This window comes from Podarcis vaucheri, assembly GCF_965113315.1.
Source record: "Podarcis vaucheri genome assembly, chromosome: 12".
NCBI classification, from domain to species: Eukaryota; Metazoa; Chordata; class Lepidosauria; order Squamata; family Lacertidae; genus Podarcis; species Podarcis vaucheri.
Genome location: NC_138750.1, coordinates 63,280,247 through 63,294,300, shown reverse-complemented (window position 1 = coordinate 63,294,300; position 14,054 = coordinate 63,280,247). Strand labels below are relative to the sequence as shown.

The 14,054-nt window shown below is 44.9% G+C and overlaps 1 protein-coding gene and 1 pseudogene across 3 annotated transcripts; one reads left to right on the top strand and one right to left on the bottom strand.

Annotated features, from left to right (window-relative positions):
- Nucleotides 1-2,292: 2,292 nt before the first annotated feature.
- LOC309515041 (GTPase IMAP family member 9-like) lies at nucleotides 2,293-7,354 on the bottom strand. Of its 2 annotated transcripts, none has more exons than XM_082192644.1 (3): nucleotides 7,217-7,354; nucleotides 4,968-5,032; nucleotides 2,293-3,669 (listed from the first exon to the last, which is right to left on the bottom strand). In XM_082192644.1, exons 2-3 carry the CDS (start codon nucleotides 5,005-5,007, stop codon nucleotides 3,017-3,019), a joined length of 693 nt encoding a protein of 230 aa, XP_082048770.1. In that variant the 5' UTR covers nucleotides 5,008-5,032; nucleotides 7,217-7,354; the 3' UTR covers nucleotides 2,293-3,016. The 2 variants fall into 2 exon arrangements, with proteins under 2 accessions (XP_082048770.1, XP_082048771.1); XM_082192645.1 differs by having other exon boundaries at nucleotides 7,176-7,312.
- A 2,683-nt stretch (nucleotides 7,355-10,037) lies between these two features.
- LOC309515028 (GTPase IMAP family member 2-like) lies at nucleotides 10,038-13,820 on the top strand (annotated as a pseudogene). The gene is made up of 2 exons (XR_014224589.1): nucleotides 10,038-10,192; nucleotides 12,965-13,820. The product of XR_014224589.1 is annotated as a GTPase IMAP family member 2-like (transcript).
- The last annotated feature ends 234 nt before the right edge of the window (nucleotides 13,821-14,054 follow it).

Below are 14,054 nucleotides of genomic sequence, written 5' to 3'. Positions count from 1 at the left end.
TAAAACCAAGGGGTAGGATTTGCTGAAACAAATTTGGAAATTGGGCTGCAGAAAGGGGAGGTATGGGGAAGTCGGTGAAGTAAGGTTTAAGAAAAAAGGATCTGAAATTATACATGATTGTTTATGTGTTTGTTTGTTTGTATTGTGTAATGTTTGTGTTTATAAAAACTGTGAAAAACCAATAAAAATTTTAAAAAAATATGGAAGGTTAGAGTTCAATGAGTGGCAGTATTGGTTCGAATGTCAGGCTCAGAGCTGGGAGAGCTGGGTTCGAATCCCTGCCACTCAGCCATGAAGCTCACTGGTTCACCACCAGTGCCACAGGTTCACCACCACTGCTCTAGAGCAATTGCCTTCAATGGCTTGAAATAAGAACCAAGAGTACCCACTATTTAAAAACGTGACCAGAAAACGGGGGTGGGGGGCTGTGCAGAGAGGGGGCTGCTATCCGTGAAAGGCTCTGGCTGCCTTTCTTGAAAATGCTCTGGCCATGTCAAGCTGATTTCCCAAGGAGGCTGGCTTTGCACCAAAAGCAATGTGTAATCACATCTGGCTTTCTTCCTGCCTCACCCAAAAGCAACTTCCTGTGTTCTCAACCTACATGGCTTAAAAGCCGTGCTCAGTATTTCTCCCTCTTGCAGTGATACGGATTCACATGACTCTGCAACAAAGCTATTTACCAAACCAAAGAAGCCTAGAAGAGTGTAGGATGTGGCCTTGGGGGAAGGAAGACCCCTCTGTGCTTGTGAGTTCAAGACTGTGGAAAAAGGGGGGTCCGATTTCCTAGAAGTGGTGAACAGAATCTAGGAGCCACTATGTAAGACGAGCCCAATATTTGGATCTGGCCAGGGACTCACCTAGTCCTCCTCACCTGTGATTCCCAAACAGTGGCATTCAGAGGCGATTGGAGACTCTGCTGCTCTTAGGATATGTGGTTCCAGTGGCGTAGGAAGGGGTGTGTGGTGGGTGCAGACGGCCCCAGGTGTCATCACTGAGAGGGGTGATGGCACACCGTGAGGGCAGCACTTACCGTGGGGCCTGGCCGGCAGCGCCCCTGAGCCACGAGTCTCTCCTGGGAGTGGCGTGGTGGCGTGAGCACCTGCAGGCTCCACGATGCCCGAAACGGCAGCGTGGGGCTTGCGTCCACCAGGCAGACTCCGCAGAGGCTCCACGCAGCGTGCTCTGCTCCGGGCACCCAAGCAGCTAGCTACGCCTCTGTGTGGTCCCAGCCACAAATGCAACCTGAGCATAGGATGGAGAGGCTTGCAGTATGAACACCCCAATAAATCTTGCTTCCAGTTCTCGCTATGCAGAGCTGGCAAAACAGACATATAAGCTTCGGGACAAGGATAACTGTGATTTGAAGATGAATGTGAACCCTTTACAAAGTATTTGAAGACGCAAGAAAGCGAACTGGACTCCTTGGCTGGCTTTGAATAAACATTCACAAACTTTTTATTGATAACCATCAGCTAAATAGTTTGAGGATCTCTACAACTGTGTAACATGCAGAAAACAGCATTCTTAGAGAAATCAAAGACTGAGGGAAGCCGGGTGGGGTGGGGTGGGGGTTGTGTGGGAGGGTAGCGGGAAGGAGGAAAAATGGGAGGGGGATAAGGATGATATGTTTCTGGATAATATGTTTTGTTTTAATTTTGAATAAAAAATTTAAAAATAAATGAATCTTGCTTCCCCAGTTTGGGTCCAGCACAGAGCAAGGCGAGGGCTTACTAGGATAGCTCAGTTGGTAGAGATCTCAGGGGCGTGGGTTCAAGCCCCACTTTGGGGGGAAGAGTCCTTCATTGCAGGGGGTTGGACTAGATGGCCCTCGGGGTCCCTTCCAACTCTGCCATTCCATGATTCTTTGCAGGCAGGCATCCCGTGGTCAATGAGCTTTGGTCAAGTCAGGCAGAGACAGACCCAGATTGCCACGGGTTTTGGGGCGAGGGGACCAGAGTGGGCAGGGGCTGTCAGGAAGATAGAAGCGGGTCTATTGCAGTGGTTCTGAAACTTTTTACTCTGGGCTAGACTTTCAGAAGAAAAATTTGTTCACATTGTTGCAGGCAAACATGCTGTACAGTGGTACCTTGGGTTACATATGCTTCAGGTTACAGACGCTTCAGGTTACAGACTCCATTAGCTAAAGTGGTGCTTCAGGTTAAGAACAGTTTCAGGTTAAGAATGGAACGATTTAAGGACTTAACCCGAGGTACCACTGTAGTTCCTGGGTCTTGCCAATAAAACTCAAACACGTTGCAGGATTCCCAGAAAATAGACCAGAGGCAATGAATATTTCATCCAGCAGAGCTTTACTGCTACTTAAGGCAGATGAGCATCATGGTCACAAATCCAACACATTGAGGATTGGCACAGTCAATAAGAAATCCACTTGCAGACCTCAACTTACAATAACCTATAACAAGTCTAAGCCTTAACACTAAGCGTACTATGTACAGAACAGCACACTAGAAGGAAGAGAAAGAGAAAGATAATCCCAGGCTCCTTCTGGCCTCAACTTTTAGAGAAAGAAAAGAAAACAGAACCAGTTTAAGGCAGCTGTACTCAGCTTCTCTGAAGGAATAACCCAAACATCAGGAACCTTCTGCTTGTTTCTTTCGCACAGAGAAGCTTCCAGAACCTTCTTGAATTAAATAGAATAGGAAAGATCTTTCTGCACTAAGAAAATGCAAACTGACAGTTATTAATATTGCAGTTGTTGTAGAAGGGATTATTATTATGACCGGAATGTAATGGAAATTAATAAGATTTTGGAATGCAGAAATAAAGAAAATAATCAAGCCATCAATTCTAGCATGCGGGGGCCACTATCTAAATTGTATGACCCAGTATTTGAACGATTGGTATTAATAATTGTATTATAAATTGGTATTGTTATAATGAGGCTATTATTGGATAGTAATTGAAAACTAATAAAAATTATTATTAAGAAAAGAAAAGAAAGCGGTGGTGGGCAAACATATCTCCATCCTTGATTCCCGACTCCTCACTGCCGATATTACAAAATGTTACAGCAAGAGCTAGAGCTGTCCTTATTGAATTGTTCTTCGGTGTACAGTGGTGTTCTGCCATTGAGTGCCACCAAGCCATCAATCATCTCAATGAGCTCCTTCACCTGACTCCGCTTTTCTTCTTCTTCAGCCACATTGTTAAAAGCAATCAATCGTCCTTCGGACATCTCAATCAGATCCTTCAGGTGCCCCTCAGCGCCTCGTATGAACTCATTTATAGTTAAATTATTCTTATCTAACTCATCTTTATAGGTGAATAAAAGAATCAGATAGTTCTTTCCTTCATTCTTGAAGAGCCTTTTCACGAGCTGAAATGTTTCCTGGTCCTCCTTTGTGATCTTTCCCGCTTTTATCACGACGAGGATGGCGTGAGCTCCAGGAGAGACCAGATCAATGCACTTCTTCAACTCTTCTCGTGTGAAGCGTTTCTTATATGCTGTATCAAAAAACCCAGGTGTGTCAACAACAACAATTGTCCTGCCATCTACAGTGGCTTCTCTTCCTTCGCAGTCCTTGGTTGTTGACTCAAGATTGGATGTGCTTCTAAATTTCTCAGCCCCCAAAATGGTGTTTCCTGTTGCACTCTTCCCAGATCCAGTTTTGCCAATGAGCAGAATTCTCAATTCTTTGTCTGTTCTGGCTAAATAAGGGATAAAAAATACCATGTCAGCAAAGTTCCTGAGACTAACACACACACACACACACACACACACACACACACACACGTCTTACAAATGTTTCATAGGTGTGCTACTTATTAGTTACCTAATTTGTTTTACAAGAAAGGCGATTCTGACTAAATGTCAAGAAGAACTTTCTGATGCCAAGAGCATCAGACTTTCCTTCCGTGGAGGTTTCTAAGCAGAGGTTGGCTAGCCATGTGCCATGCGTGCGGTAGTTGCGATTCCTGCATTGCAGGGGATCAGACTAGATTAATAAACAACTACCTGACTTTTAGGGACGCCGGTGGTGCTGTGGTCTAAACCACTGAGCCTCTTGAGCTTGCCAACCAGAAAGTGGGCAGTTCGAATACCCGCAACAGGGTGAGCTCCCATCACTCAGTCCCTGCTCCTGCCAACCTAGCAGTTCGAAAGCACGTCAAAGTGCAAGTAGATAAATAGGTACCGCTCCAGCGGGAAGGTAAACGGCGTTTCCGTACGCTGCTCTGGTTCGCCAGAAGCAGCTTAGTCATGCTGGCCACATAACCCGGAAGCTGTCTGCGTGTCTGTGGACAAACGCTGGCTCCCTCAGCCTATAGAGTGAGATGTACATGCAACTCCAGAGTCGTCCACGACTTGACCTAATGGTCAGGAGTACCTTTACCTTTACCTGACTTTTAGAAGGTGGCTGGGGGCCCCCGGCCAAATGGGCAGGGTATAAGTAATATTATTATTATTATTATTATTATTATTATTATTATTATTATTATATGACCCTTGGGGTCCCTTCCAACTTTGCAGTGCTGTGATTCTATTGAAGCTACAGTGGAACCTCTGTTTTTGAACGTCTCTGTTGACAAGCATTTCGGAACTCGGATGCCGTAAACCTGGAAGGAAATGCTTCGGTTTTCAAACACTTTTCAGAAGTTGAACATGCCGCGCAGCTTCCATTTTGAGTTTCCATATTGTGTTGAGGCTTCGGTATTGAGTTTTCAGTTTTCAAACATTTCAAGACTCAAACGGTCTTCTGGAATGGATTACGTTCGAAAACCGTGGTTCCACCATACAAGGGAAATTTCCTACCGCTATTTCTCTTGCCAGTTGAGGGTGCACAGGAAATGTGTTGTGGTGTTTCTTTCCAGTGGGCACCCTGACCACAGTTTCTACCCTCTGAATGATCCAAGGAGAAGACTTGTTTGTGGCCACCTTGAAGTCATAAGCAAACCATGCAGCATTTGTTTTGCTACCTCAGGATGGTCAGTATCAGGAAAAGACTCACCTTTGGCCATGCTGCCTGTTGCAGAAAGACAAGCTGCCATCAAGGTTCACAGCGGTCCAGAAATCCTGCATTAAAACACCAAAAGTCATTTGCAGAACTCCTGGGGGACTCTCAGTGTTGGAAACTCAGTTTCTCTCCAGGGACTTTCCTGCTACTGGAGTCCTTAGTCAAAAACAAAGTTTGGGGAATACGTAAATTGGTCATCTCTGATACTTAGGACTGGTAGCCAAGGAAGCAACATTCAATGAGCTAAAGGTTGCTGGCCCTCTACCTTGGCTCCAGTGAAAACAAATGAACTCCTTGTGAGGGATCTAAGTCCAAAAGGGAACCGTAGAAACTGGAAAAACCAAAACTTAGAGGTCCTTCCATTCCCACTTGTTGTACAAGGCAAGAACGACTGCAGATAAGCTCAGTTCTGGGTCAACATGGCTACAAATCAAACTCTAAACTGAATGACTTCACCTGAGAATGCCCCTTCTACATTCTAGCCACACCGGAGAGGGAGCAAGCTTGTTTTCTATTTCTCCGGAGGGCAGGACCCAAACCAGTGAATTTGATTTACAAAAAAGGAGATTCTGACTAAGCCTGAGAGGAACTTTCTGAAGGCAAGAACTGTTTGATGGTGCAACAGACTCCCTCAGAAGGTGGTGCAATCTCCTTCCTTGTAGGTTTTTAAACAGGCGGGGTGGCCATCTGTCATGGATTCTTTCGATGTGATTCCTGCGCTGTGGGGGTTGGACTAGATGGTCTTGTGGGAATGTTCAGGGAGGCAGGAGAGAATATATTGTTTATTAATATCCTTCCCAACTTGTGCTAGCAAGTGTCTTCACTTAGCAGAGTGCAGTCCGCTTCTGACGCAGCTGGTTGCAAACTCATGCGAGTTTCTTAAGACAATACACAATTCAATCTGGCTTGTCTAGACTGAGATATGTTCTAATATTCCCTGTAAGACCCTTTTGAATCCCTCCTAAAAGAATAAAGACAACACCGTCTTATTCATAAGTAACAAAATGTAGTTTTACTCATGATCAGGCCGATCACAGTGTGATCCCTGAAGGCAGGCTTAAGGCTTAAAGTTACAAACATGTACAAACAGGTTTACCCCATATTGGAGATGACCTGGGGAACTGCTATGGCAGCCAGCAGTCCAGTCCAGGTGAGGCAGGAAGCAGGCAGGACAAAAAGGGGAGGAAAGAGAAAGGCGGCAGGTGACTTGGCCTTTTACCAGGTCTGGAGAGGTCACGCCCAGCCACTAGTCACATGCAAGGAAGGATGCTCCAGGCCAGGAGGAACAGGAAGTTTCAACTGGCTGAACCAAACATTCCCTTGCATGTCCACTCTAGCAAAACAAGGAATGTTGAAATCAATGGAAAATGTAAGGAGCCATATTACGAATTGGTTGCAATACCATCTGTTTAAGATGGTTTTTCGGACCAAAGCTCACAATTCAAAAAAGAACTTCTATGAAACAAAGAGAAACTTTTGTTTAAAATGTATAATCTGTTATTAGACTGGGAAACAAAAGACGAGTCCTTTCTGTTGGGGATAATTCAGACTGAAATTCCCAGGTTCAGAAAAGGTTATTTATGTATGTTACTGCTGCGGCCCGTGTTTTGTTAGCCCCAAAATAGAAAACGAGCGAAGTCCCACCCAAAGAAGAACGGCAACTGAAGTTGACTGAATATGCACAGCTTGCAGACTCAAGATATAGAATAAGAGAACAAGAAGAAAATGTGTTTAAAGAAGATTAGAAAATGTTTATTGAATATATGGAAAATAATTGTGCACAGCTGAAAACACTGGCAGCATTAAGATAAATTCAGCAGTGTAAATAAGTCTGGATGGATGCAATAATGGAATACTGATTGGTATAGTTTTTGTAAAATATGCAGGGATTTATGAGATGTAAAATGAACCATGGAAAGAGAAGAAGGGAAGTCATTGATATTTTAAGGATGTAAAATGAGTATTTTCAATTGTAAAACAGAAAATTTAATAAAAATTATATAAAAAGAGAAAGGGGTGAATCCTTGGCATGTACTGTGCCCCCCCTTTTCCCCTTCCTTTGAGAGGATCACCCGGGAGGGCAGACTTTGACTCCAACCACCAACCGCCCCTACAAAACCAAGTGCAGAAGGCGCATTGTGGCATTTGCAAAATATTCCCCCCACCCCACCCTCCATTTCCTCCTGCATGAGGGATCCCCACCTCTGCTTAATTCCACCAGAACAGAGGGGTGTTTTCACTACCTGGACTTCTGCTGGGCAGTTTTCTCAGCCTGCAGGTGTTGCTGGTCTGGCTGTTTCTCTCTGCAACTTCTGGCGGCCTCTGACTCTCCCCGTTCCTCTCAGAGTTCTGAATATGACGCAGGTTTTGAGTGCACATTAATAGCCGAATGTTGGACATATGGAAAGTGAAAGTCTTTTCTTCTCACTTGATTTATCCAGTTACCCATCTGTAAAAGGGGACCAAAAGAGCATCAAAAGAGCCCGGCTGATGGATCAGGCAAAAGACAGACCTGGAAACCAGGAGATCACAAGCAAGACGTAAGCACAATGGCCTCATCCACACCTGTGATTCTCAGCAGCTAGGGGTTTTCTTGTGTGTGTGTTTGTGGGTTTTCTTGTGTGTGTGTTTGTGGCTGATTAGCTGCTCTCCCTGTGTAAAGGTCAGAGGGGGCAGGGTTTCTGTTGAGGCAGGTGATTAGCTGTGGGAGGAGCTTATCAGAGCTTGCAGGGCAGCAGCTGAAGGAGGAGCAAAAGGGTTTTCATGTGTGTGTGTGTTTCTTTGTGGCTGATTAGCTGTTTTCCCTGTGCAAGTTTGATCCATCTTTTAGATTTAGGGGAGCTAGTCTCAAACGTTTGTTGGGGGAGACCTAGGTTTTTTGGGGGGGTATTTGTCTGTCTTCACGCTTTTTAAGATGGAGGACCACTGTAGCCACCCCCAACGACACGATCTCAAGATGGAAGGGGAGGGAACAGCTGCAGTCGCCTGCAGTTCCTGCGCAATGTTTGCCATCTTGCCAAAGGTTGCAGGCAGCTTTACCTGCAGCAATTGTATGTTGATTGCCCTCTTAGAAGACAAAGTCCAGCAACTGGAGGAACGTGTAGCTACGCTCCAAAGAATTAGAGAGCTAGAGCTCTTCTTGGAAGCAACAGAGAACACCATTCCACCAAGGAGGAGACAGGGGACACCCCTGAGAAGGAGGCTAGTTCACCATCACAGGTGCCAGATATATGGAGAAACGTGACTCAAAGAAGTAGGAGGCCCAGGGATCGCTCTGATTGTTTAGAAATACACAATCGCTTTGAGGTTCTCTCCCCTAGCATGGAAGACGAAGAGCAGACTCCATTTGAGGATCTCTCCCTCATTACAGTCGATCAGGGATATGAAGACGAGCAGCAAAGTCAGTCCTCAGGGAATGTGCAGGCGACCTTGGAACGGACAGCTCATGGAAGAACCCCGACCAAACCTAAGAGGAGGCGTGTAGTGGTGATAGGGGATTCCCTACTGAGGAGAACAGAAGCAGTGATCTGTGGGCCCGACAAGATGTCTCGGGAAGTGTGCTGTCTCCCCGGGGCTAAGATCCAAGACGAAACTGAATGACTGCAAGGAATCATAAAACCCACTGACAAATACCCCTTCCTCTTGGTTCATGTGGGAACCAATGACACTGCAAGCAATAGCCTCCAGAAGTTCAAAAGAGACTAGGAGGCTCTGGGCAGGAAATTTAAGCAATTAAATGCACAAATTGTCATCTCATCTGTCCTCCCAGTTGAACGACGTGGCCCAAGGAGAGAGGGAAAAATAGTGGAAGTGAACAGCTGGCTTCGCAAATGGTGTAAACAGGAACGGTTTGGATTCTTAGATCACGGACTGCAGTTTCTTGAAGATGGACTTCTGGCAAGTGATGGGCTGCACCTCACAACGGTTGGGAGAAATGTTTTTGCCAAAAATCTCAGAAACCTCATCAGGAGGGCTTTAAACTGACTAATGTGGGGGAGGGAGACAGTGCTCCTGAAGGTAGGAGTCTATCAATTGATGAAGATGATCATCCAAATGTCATAGACCAAATGGAGCAAACAGCCTGCAGACCTAGTGGTGGGAGGAAAAAATCCTTAAATAAGAGACACGGGGGAATGATTAATGGACTTCAATGTCTGTACACTAATGCGCAAAGCATGGGAAATAAACAAGATGAGCTTGAGCTCTTGGTACAACAAACTAAATATGACATAATAGGCATCACTGAAACCTGGTGGGATAAGTCCCACGATTGGAATGTAATAATGGAGGGATACAATCTATTTCAGAGAAACAGACCAGACAAGAAAGGAGGAGGAGTGGCGTTATATGTCAGGGATGTGTATACCTGTGAAGAGATCCAAGATTTAGAACCTCAAAGCCAAAGTGAGAGCATTTGGGTCAAAATTAAGGGAGAGAAGTATAACAGAGACCTCATTGTGGGAGTTTACTATAGATCCCCAAGCCAAACGGAGGACATAGATGATGCCTTCCTGGAACAGATGGCCAAGCATGCAAAAGGAAGGGAGATAGTAGTAATGGGGGACTTCAATTACCCGGATATTTGTTGGATGTCAAACTCAGCCAAGAGCATAAGTCATTGTTAATTCTTCTTAATGGTGATTTTATCTTTTGGCAAAATGCTTTGAGGTTCTTTTTTTTTTTTACAATCAGGGGGTGTATATTTTTATGAAATGAATAAATTAAGCAAACACTCCACCAGAATATAAATTTTATTATTTGAACCCCACACGCCTGTCTGGGTTGCCCCAGCTACTCTGGGCAGCTTCCAACAGATCTAAACACATAGATAAAACATCCAATGTCATATAAAGCCTTATATGTTTAGACTGATGTTTGCCAGGCGCTCTCTTCAGGGTGAGGGGGGGTGTTCTTCTGCTTGCAATACGTGAAAATAATATTTGAAATTAATAATAATTACGTTTTTAATTGAATTCTGTTTAAGTGCCACCTGAGGAAAGAGCCACAGCGTTTGGGCACAGTTCAGTGGGCATTACCTTTCTCATGGCTTGCAAAATGTTCTGAACATCTTTATGTCTGCAATGTGCTGTTTCTCCTTTGAGATGCCACATGTCTGAACTAGGGGTGGGGTGCTGGGTTTGCAGATGGAAGGCTGCCTGAGAAGATCATCTTGATTTCTTGCCATTTTTTTCAGGGGAAGATGGACGGGAGCAGAGGAGGTAAGGAAGGGTTCCAGTGACTCAGAGGCAGACTGGCTGCTTGGGGTGGGTGGATTATTCCAGATCTATTTCGCAGGAGTTTTTCACGGTACCCCCAATGACATTTAATTTATTTATTTGCAGAAAAAAATATTGTTATACCAATGTGTAATATTTTGGGGATTTGGGGAGGTGGGCGGTGCCTGGGTGGGGTGCCATCCTGACGCACATCTGCAGGAACCTAGAAGATGCCCTCGGCTGCATCAGGCCGCTGGTTCGCCCGGCGCATTCTTGCCTGCACTGACCAGAGCTTGGAGAGTTAATCTAGAAAAGGAACGAGCTCTTGTTCCAATTCAAGATGCCCCCCAGAGGAACAGATTCCACTTCCCGGCTGTCCTGTTATGAAACGAACTTGTTTGGTTCATGCTCAGTTACAAGATGCTGTGCAGAAGTATGAAATATACTTGCATAGCTGTTTATACCAATGGTCCTCTGGAACTATTTATGGTTTCTTGGTTAGCCAGTCATTTGAATAATTATTGTTTATATGTGCCCTGAGATTTGTGGATGAGGGACAGTATACAAATCATCATCATCATCATAGGTACTTCGTGTGGTATTTTACATGAGTTGGTGCTATATAAACACACACACACACACTTCTGTTTTACAATTTAAAATACTAATTTTATTTTTTTTTAATAATCATATTTATTAAAATTTCCAATAATAACAGAATAAAAAAGATAAAGAAAAGAAAGAAAAAGAGAAACTAGTTTAGACCCTTCTTTTCATAGCCTTCTTTCTGGGACTTCCTCCTTCCCCTCCCGACTGTATTCCCCTTTCCCTAAGTTGGTTCCACAAGTTCTCATCTCCAAATTTAAGCCTAATATATTTTACTCATAAACCAATTTAAATTTACACAATCTTAACGTCACTCCTCGTCTTATAATAAAACAAAATTTCCCCCCCAAGATCAGCTCTCATTCCTTCCACGAGTTCCCCCTTTCTAAAAAAGGAAAAAACAAAAACATATAGGATCAAAGTTATAAAGAATATAAGATAGAAGATATAGAAAAGTTCAAAAAATTGGTTACAAAGCCTTTGGATTCTAAGATTCCCCCTCCCTTCCCCGGTTTTGATTCCCCATGTCCCTTTGTCTGTATGTTGTCGGCCTGGAGATCTTAAGTCCACAGCCAAATTTTTCTCAGTCCATCTTGCTGGTTTCTTCAGATTTGGTTGTTTTAATAATATTTAACTTCAAAAATCCAGTCTAATAGAGGCCTTTAATTTTCCTTAATCTTTTGTTGCTCCTCCCGTTGTTCTTTCCGTGTCGTATTTAGTCATTTGCTCTTTTATTTCTTGGTTTCTCAGGTTTCTGTCTTGTTCAGCTGTCAAAACATTCTTGTTCCAAAATTTAATGTCTCTACAGAGGTTTGTTATTCAGGGACAAAGACTTACGTCCAGTTCCTTTCTTGCTTCAATAGAAGATTCTATTGTATTATGGTCACCTCTGTAGACAAAATAATATTTCAGTTCTGCAGCTTTCCCAGGAGATAAGACCTGTGCACATCCCAGAGTAGTTTTCCACATACGACACTTGTAATGTCCCGAAACTCCTCTAGGGGGATTGCAATAACTTTGTATCCTCTAGTCCAAAAGTCAATTTGTTGTTTCTTTTTCCCCGACAGTTTATATCCATATTTATATCAAATTGTAACAAAATTGACCAGCAAAAAACTTGTAGCAAAGTCCTCTTTGTATTCTCCAGCTTTGACAGCTCCTTTGACAGCTGTCAAATTCTCCATCTCTCTTCGCCAGGCTCTCCGAATCGCCCCGGTTCCCGGGGGGGGGGGATTGCCTTTTTCCTCTCACCCTCGACTCTTCTCCTCCAGCACAGTTCTTATAATTCACATCGTGGAGTTAGTAATTTTTGTCATCAATAAACTTCTGAATCGATCTTGGTTTCTCAGTCCTTGTTTTAGCATGTTTACAATCAGGGAGGGGACTGACTTCCTTTTTGGATCCCCTCCCGCTCGTGCCAAATCCGGAAAAAAATTTCTTTTTTCCTCCTTTTATACCCGGTTGCCCAATTACTCACGGGTTGTTGTTAATTGTCCGAATTTCCTTTGGAAGAAGCCAGCGCTCTCCGCCGGATGGCATGCGGCTGCGCCCGGCAGGGGAAGCGGAGGACTCAAAGCACCACGCCACTCCCCGGCGCCCGATCCGTAGCCTTTAAAAAGGCTCCTTCACGAGCCGGGAGGGCGATAACGGTGCCAGCCGAGTCACCATGTCCACGGGATCCGTTCCCGTGGTTTTTAAGGGTCCCCGCGTCGCCGGCGCGGTAGGACCCAGCCCCTGCCGAGCCGACTCCCTCCGGAGCTCGGAGGGAGTCCGCCATTCGGCGATGGCGCTAACCCGGAAGTCTCTAAAATACTAATTTTAACATCCTTAAAATATCAGCGACTTCCCTTCTTCTCTTTCCATGGTTCATTTTGCATATCATAAATCCCTGCATATTTTACAAAAAACTAAACCATTCAGTATTCCATTATTGCATCCATCAAAACTTATTTACACTGTTGAATTTATCAGGTGTACAGAAACGTTTCCCAATCTGTTCTTCTTCTGCTTTTATTTATACATGTGTGTGCTTTACATATGCATTCAGTCTCTCTGAGGATCAGAAAACAATATAATTCTCAACAATCACATATTAAGAGGGATCCCACCAGAAGTGGTTGCTCTGATATTTTTGCTGACCAGCTCTTTGCTGTCTTTCAAAACCCGCAGGAAATAGGAGAGAACTGAGGATTGTCCTTGTGGGCAAGACTGGAGGCGGCAAAAGCGCCACAGGAAACAGCATCCTTGGCCAGAAGCTCTTTGATTCGAAACTTCAGGCCAGGACAACCACCTTGTCCTGCCAGAGGGCGTCCTGCACTTGGAGAGGCCATCCTGTGTCCGTGATTGACACAGCGGATATTTTGGGCACAGGAGCTTGCGATGAAAGGCTGGACCAGGAGACCAAGCGCTGCCTTGACCTCTCTCAGCCTGGCCCTCACGCGCTCGTGTTTGTGACCCAGGTGGGCCGCTTCACCGCGGAGGACAAGGAGGCAGCCCAGCGAGTCTGGGAGATGTTTGGGACAGAGGCCACGAAGCACACCATCCTCTTGTTCACCCGCAAAAAGCCTTAGAAGGCAACTCCTTGCGGGATTACGTGATGCAGTCAGATAACGAGGCTGTCCGGAAGCTGGTCCAAGAATGCGGGGGGCGCTTCTGCGCTTTTAATAACAGGGCGGCATTAGGAGAACGGGAGGACCAGGTCTCTGAGCTGATGGAGATGGTCCTGGAGATGGTCGAGGGGAATGAAGAGCCATACCTGGAGACGCCATCCATGGATCCAGAGCTTGGATCTTACATGGCAGAAGGCAGGAAAAGGGCCAAGGGAGAGGGGGAAGGGGAAGCTCGCAAGGGTGTCAGCTACACAAAAATATTTATCTTCATATGTGTGTGTGGTGCAGGGCTTTACTTTTTTCTTTATAATCGTTTCTCTCAATATCTCCCCTTTAGCAAAGCTGGGGATTTTTAAAGCCAGCCCACCAGCTTCTTATGAGGTGTCAGGAGAAAAACAAATGAACAAATGAACAAACTGGACTGTCTGGGTGCAATGTCCTAAGAATCACCTGCTTAGTATTTTATTTGTCATTGTATCAGTTACAATGCCCCTGTGACTCTGGACAAAGAGGAACAACAGAGCATGTTCTTCTCCACTTCCTATATTACAGAGACAATTGTATTAGCCTCCTCTCCCCATTACACCACAAGTACTCCAAGGTGCACAGGACCATTTTATACCTCCCTGCTGCTGTCAGATCCCAACCCT

Excerpts from the sequence above, each read along its gene's own strand:
- LOC309515041 (XM_082192644.1), bottom strand. The coding sequence starts at position 5,007 with ATGGCAGCTTGTCTTTCTGCAACAGGCAGCATGGCCAAAG. Across the intron at positions 3,670-4,967 it reads AACAGGCAGCATGGCCAAAG|CCAGAACAGACAAAGAATTG; the intron begins GTGAGTCTTTTC and ends TCCCTTATTTAG.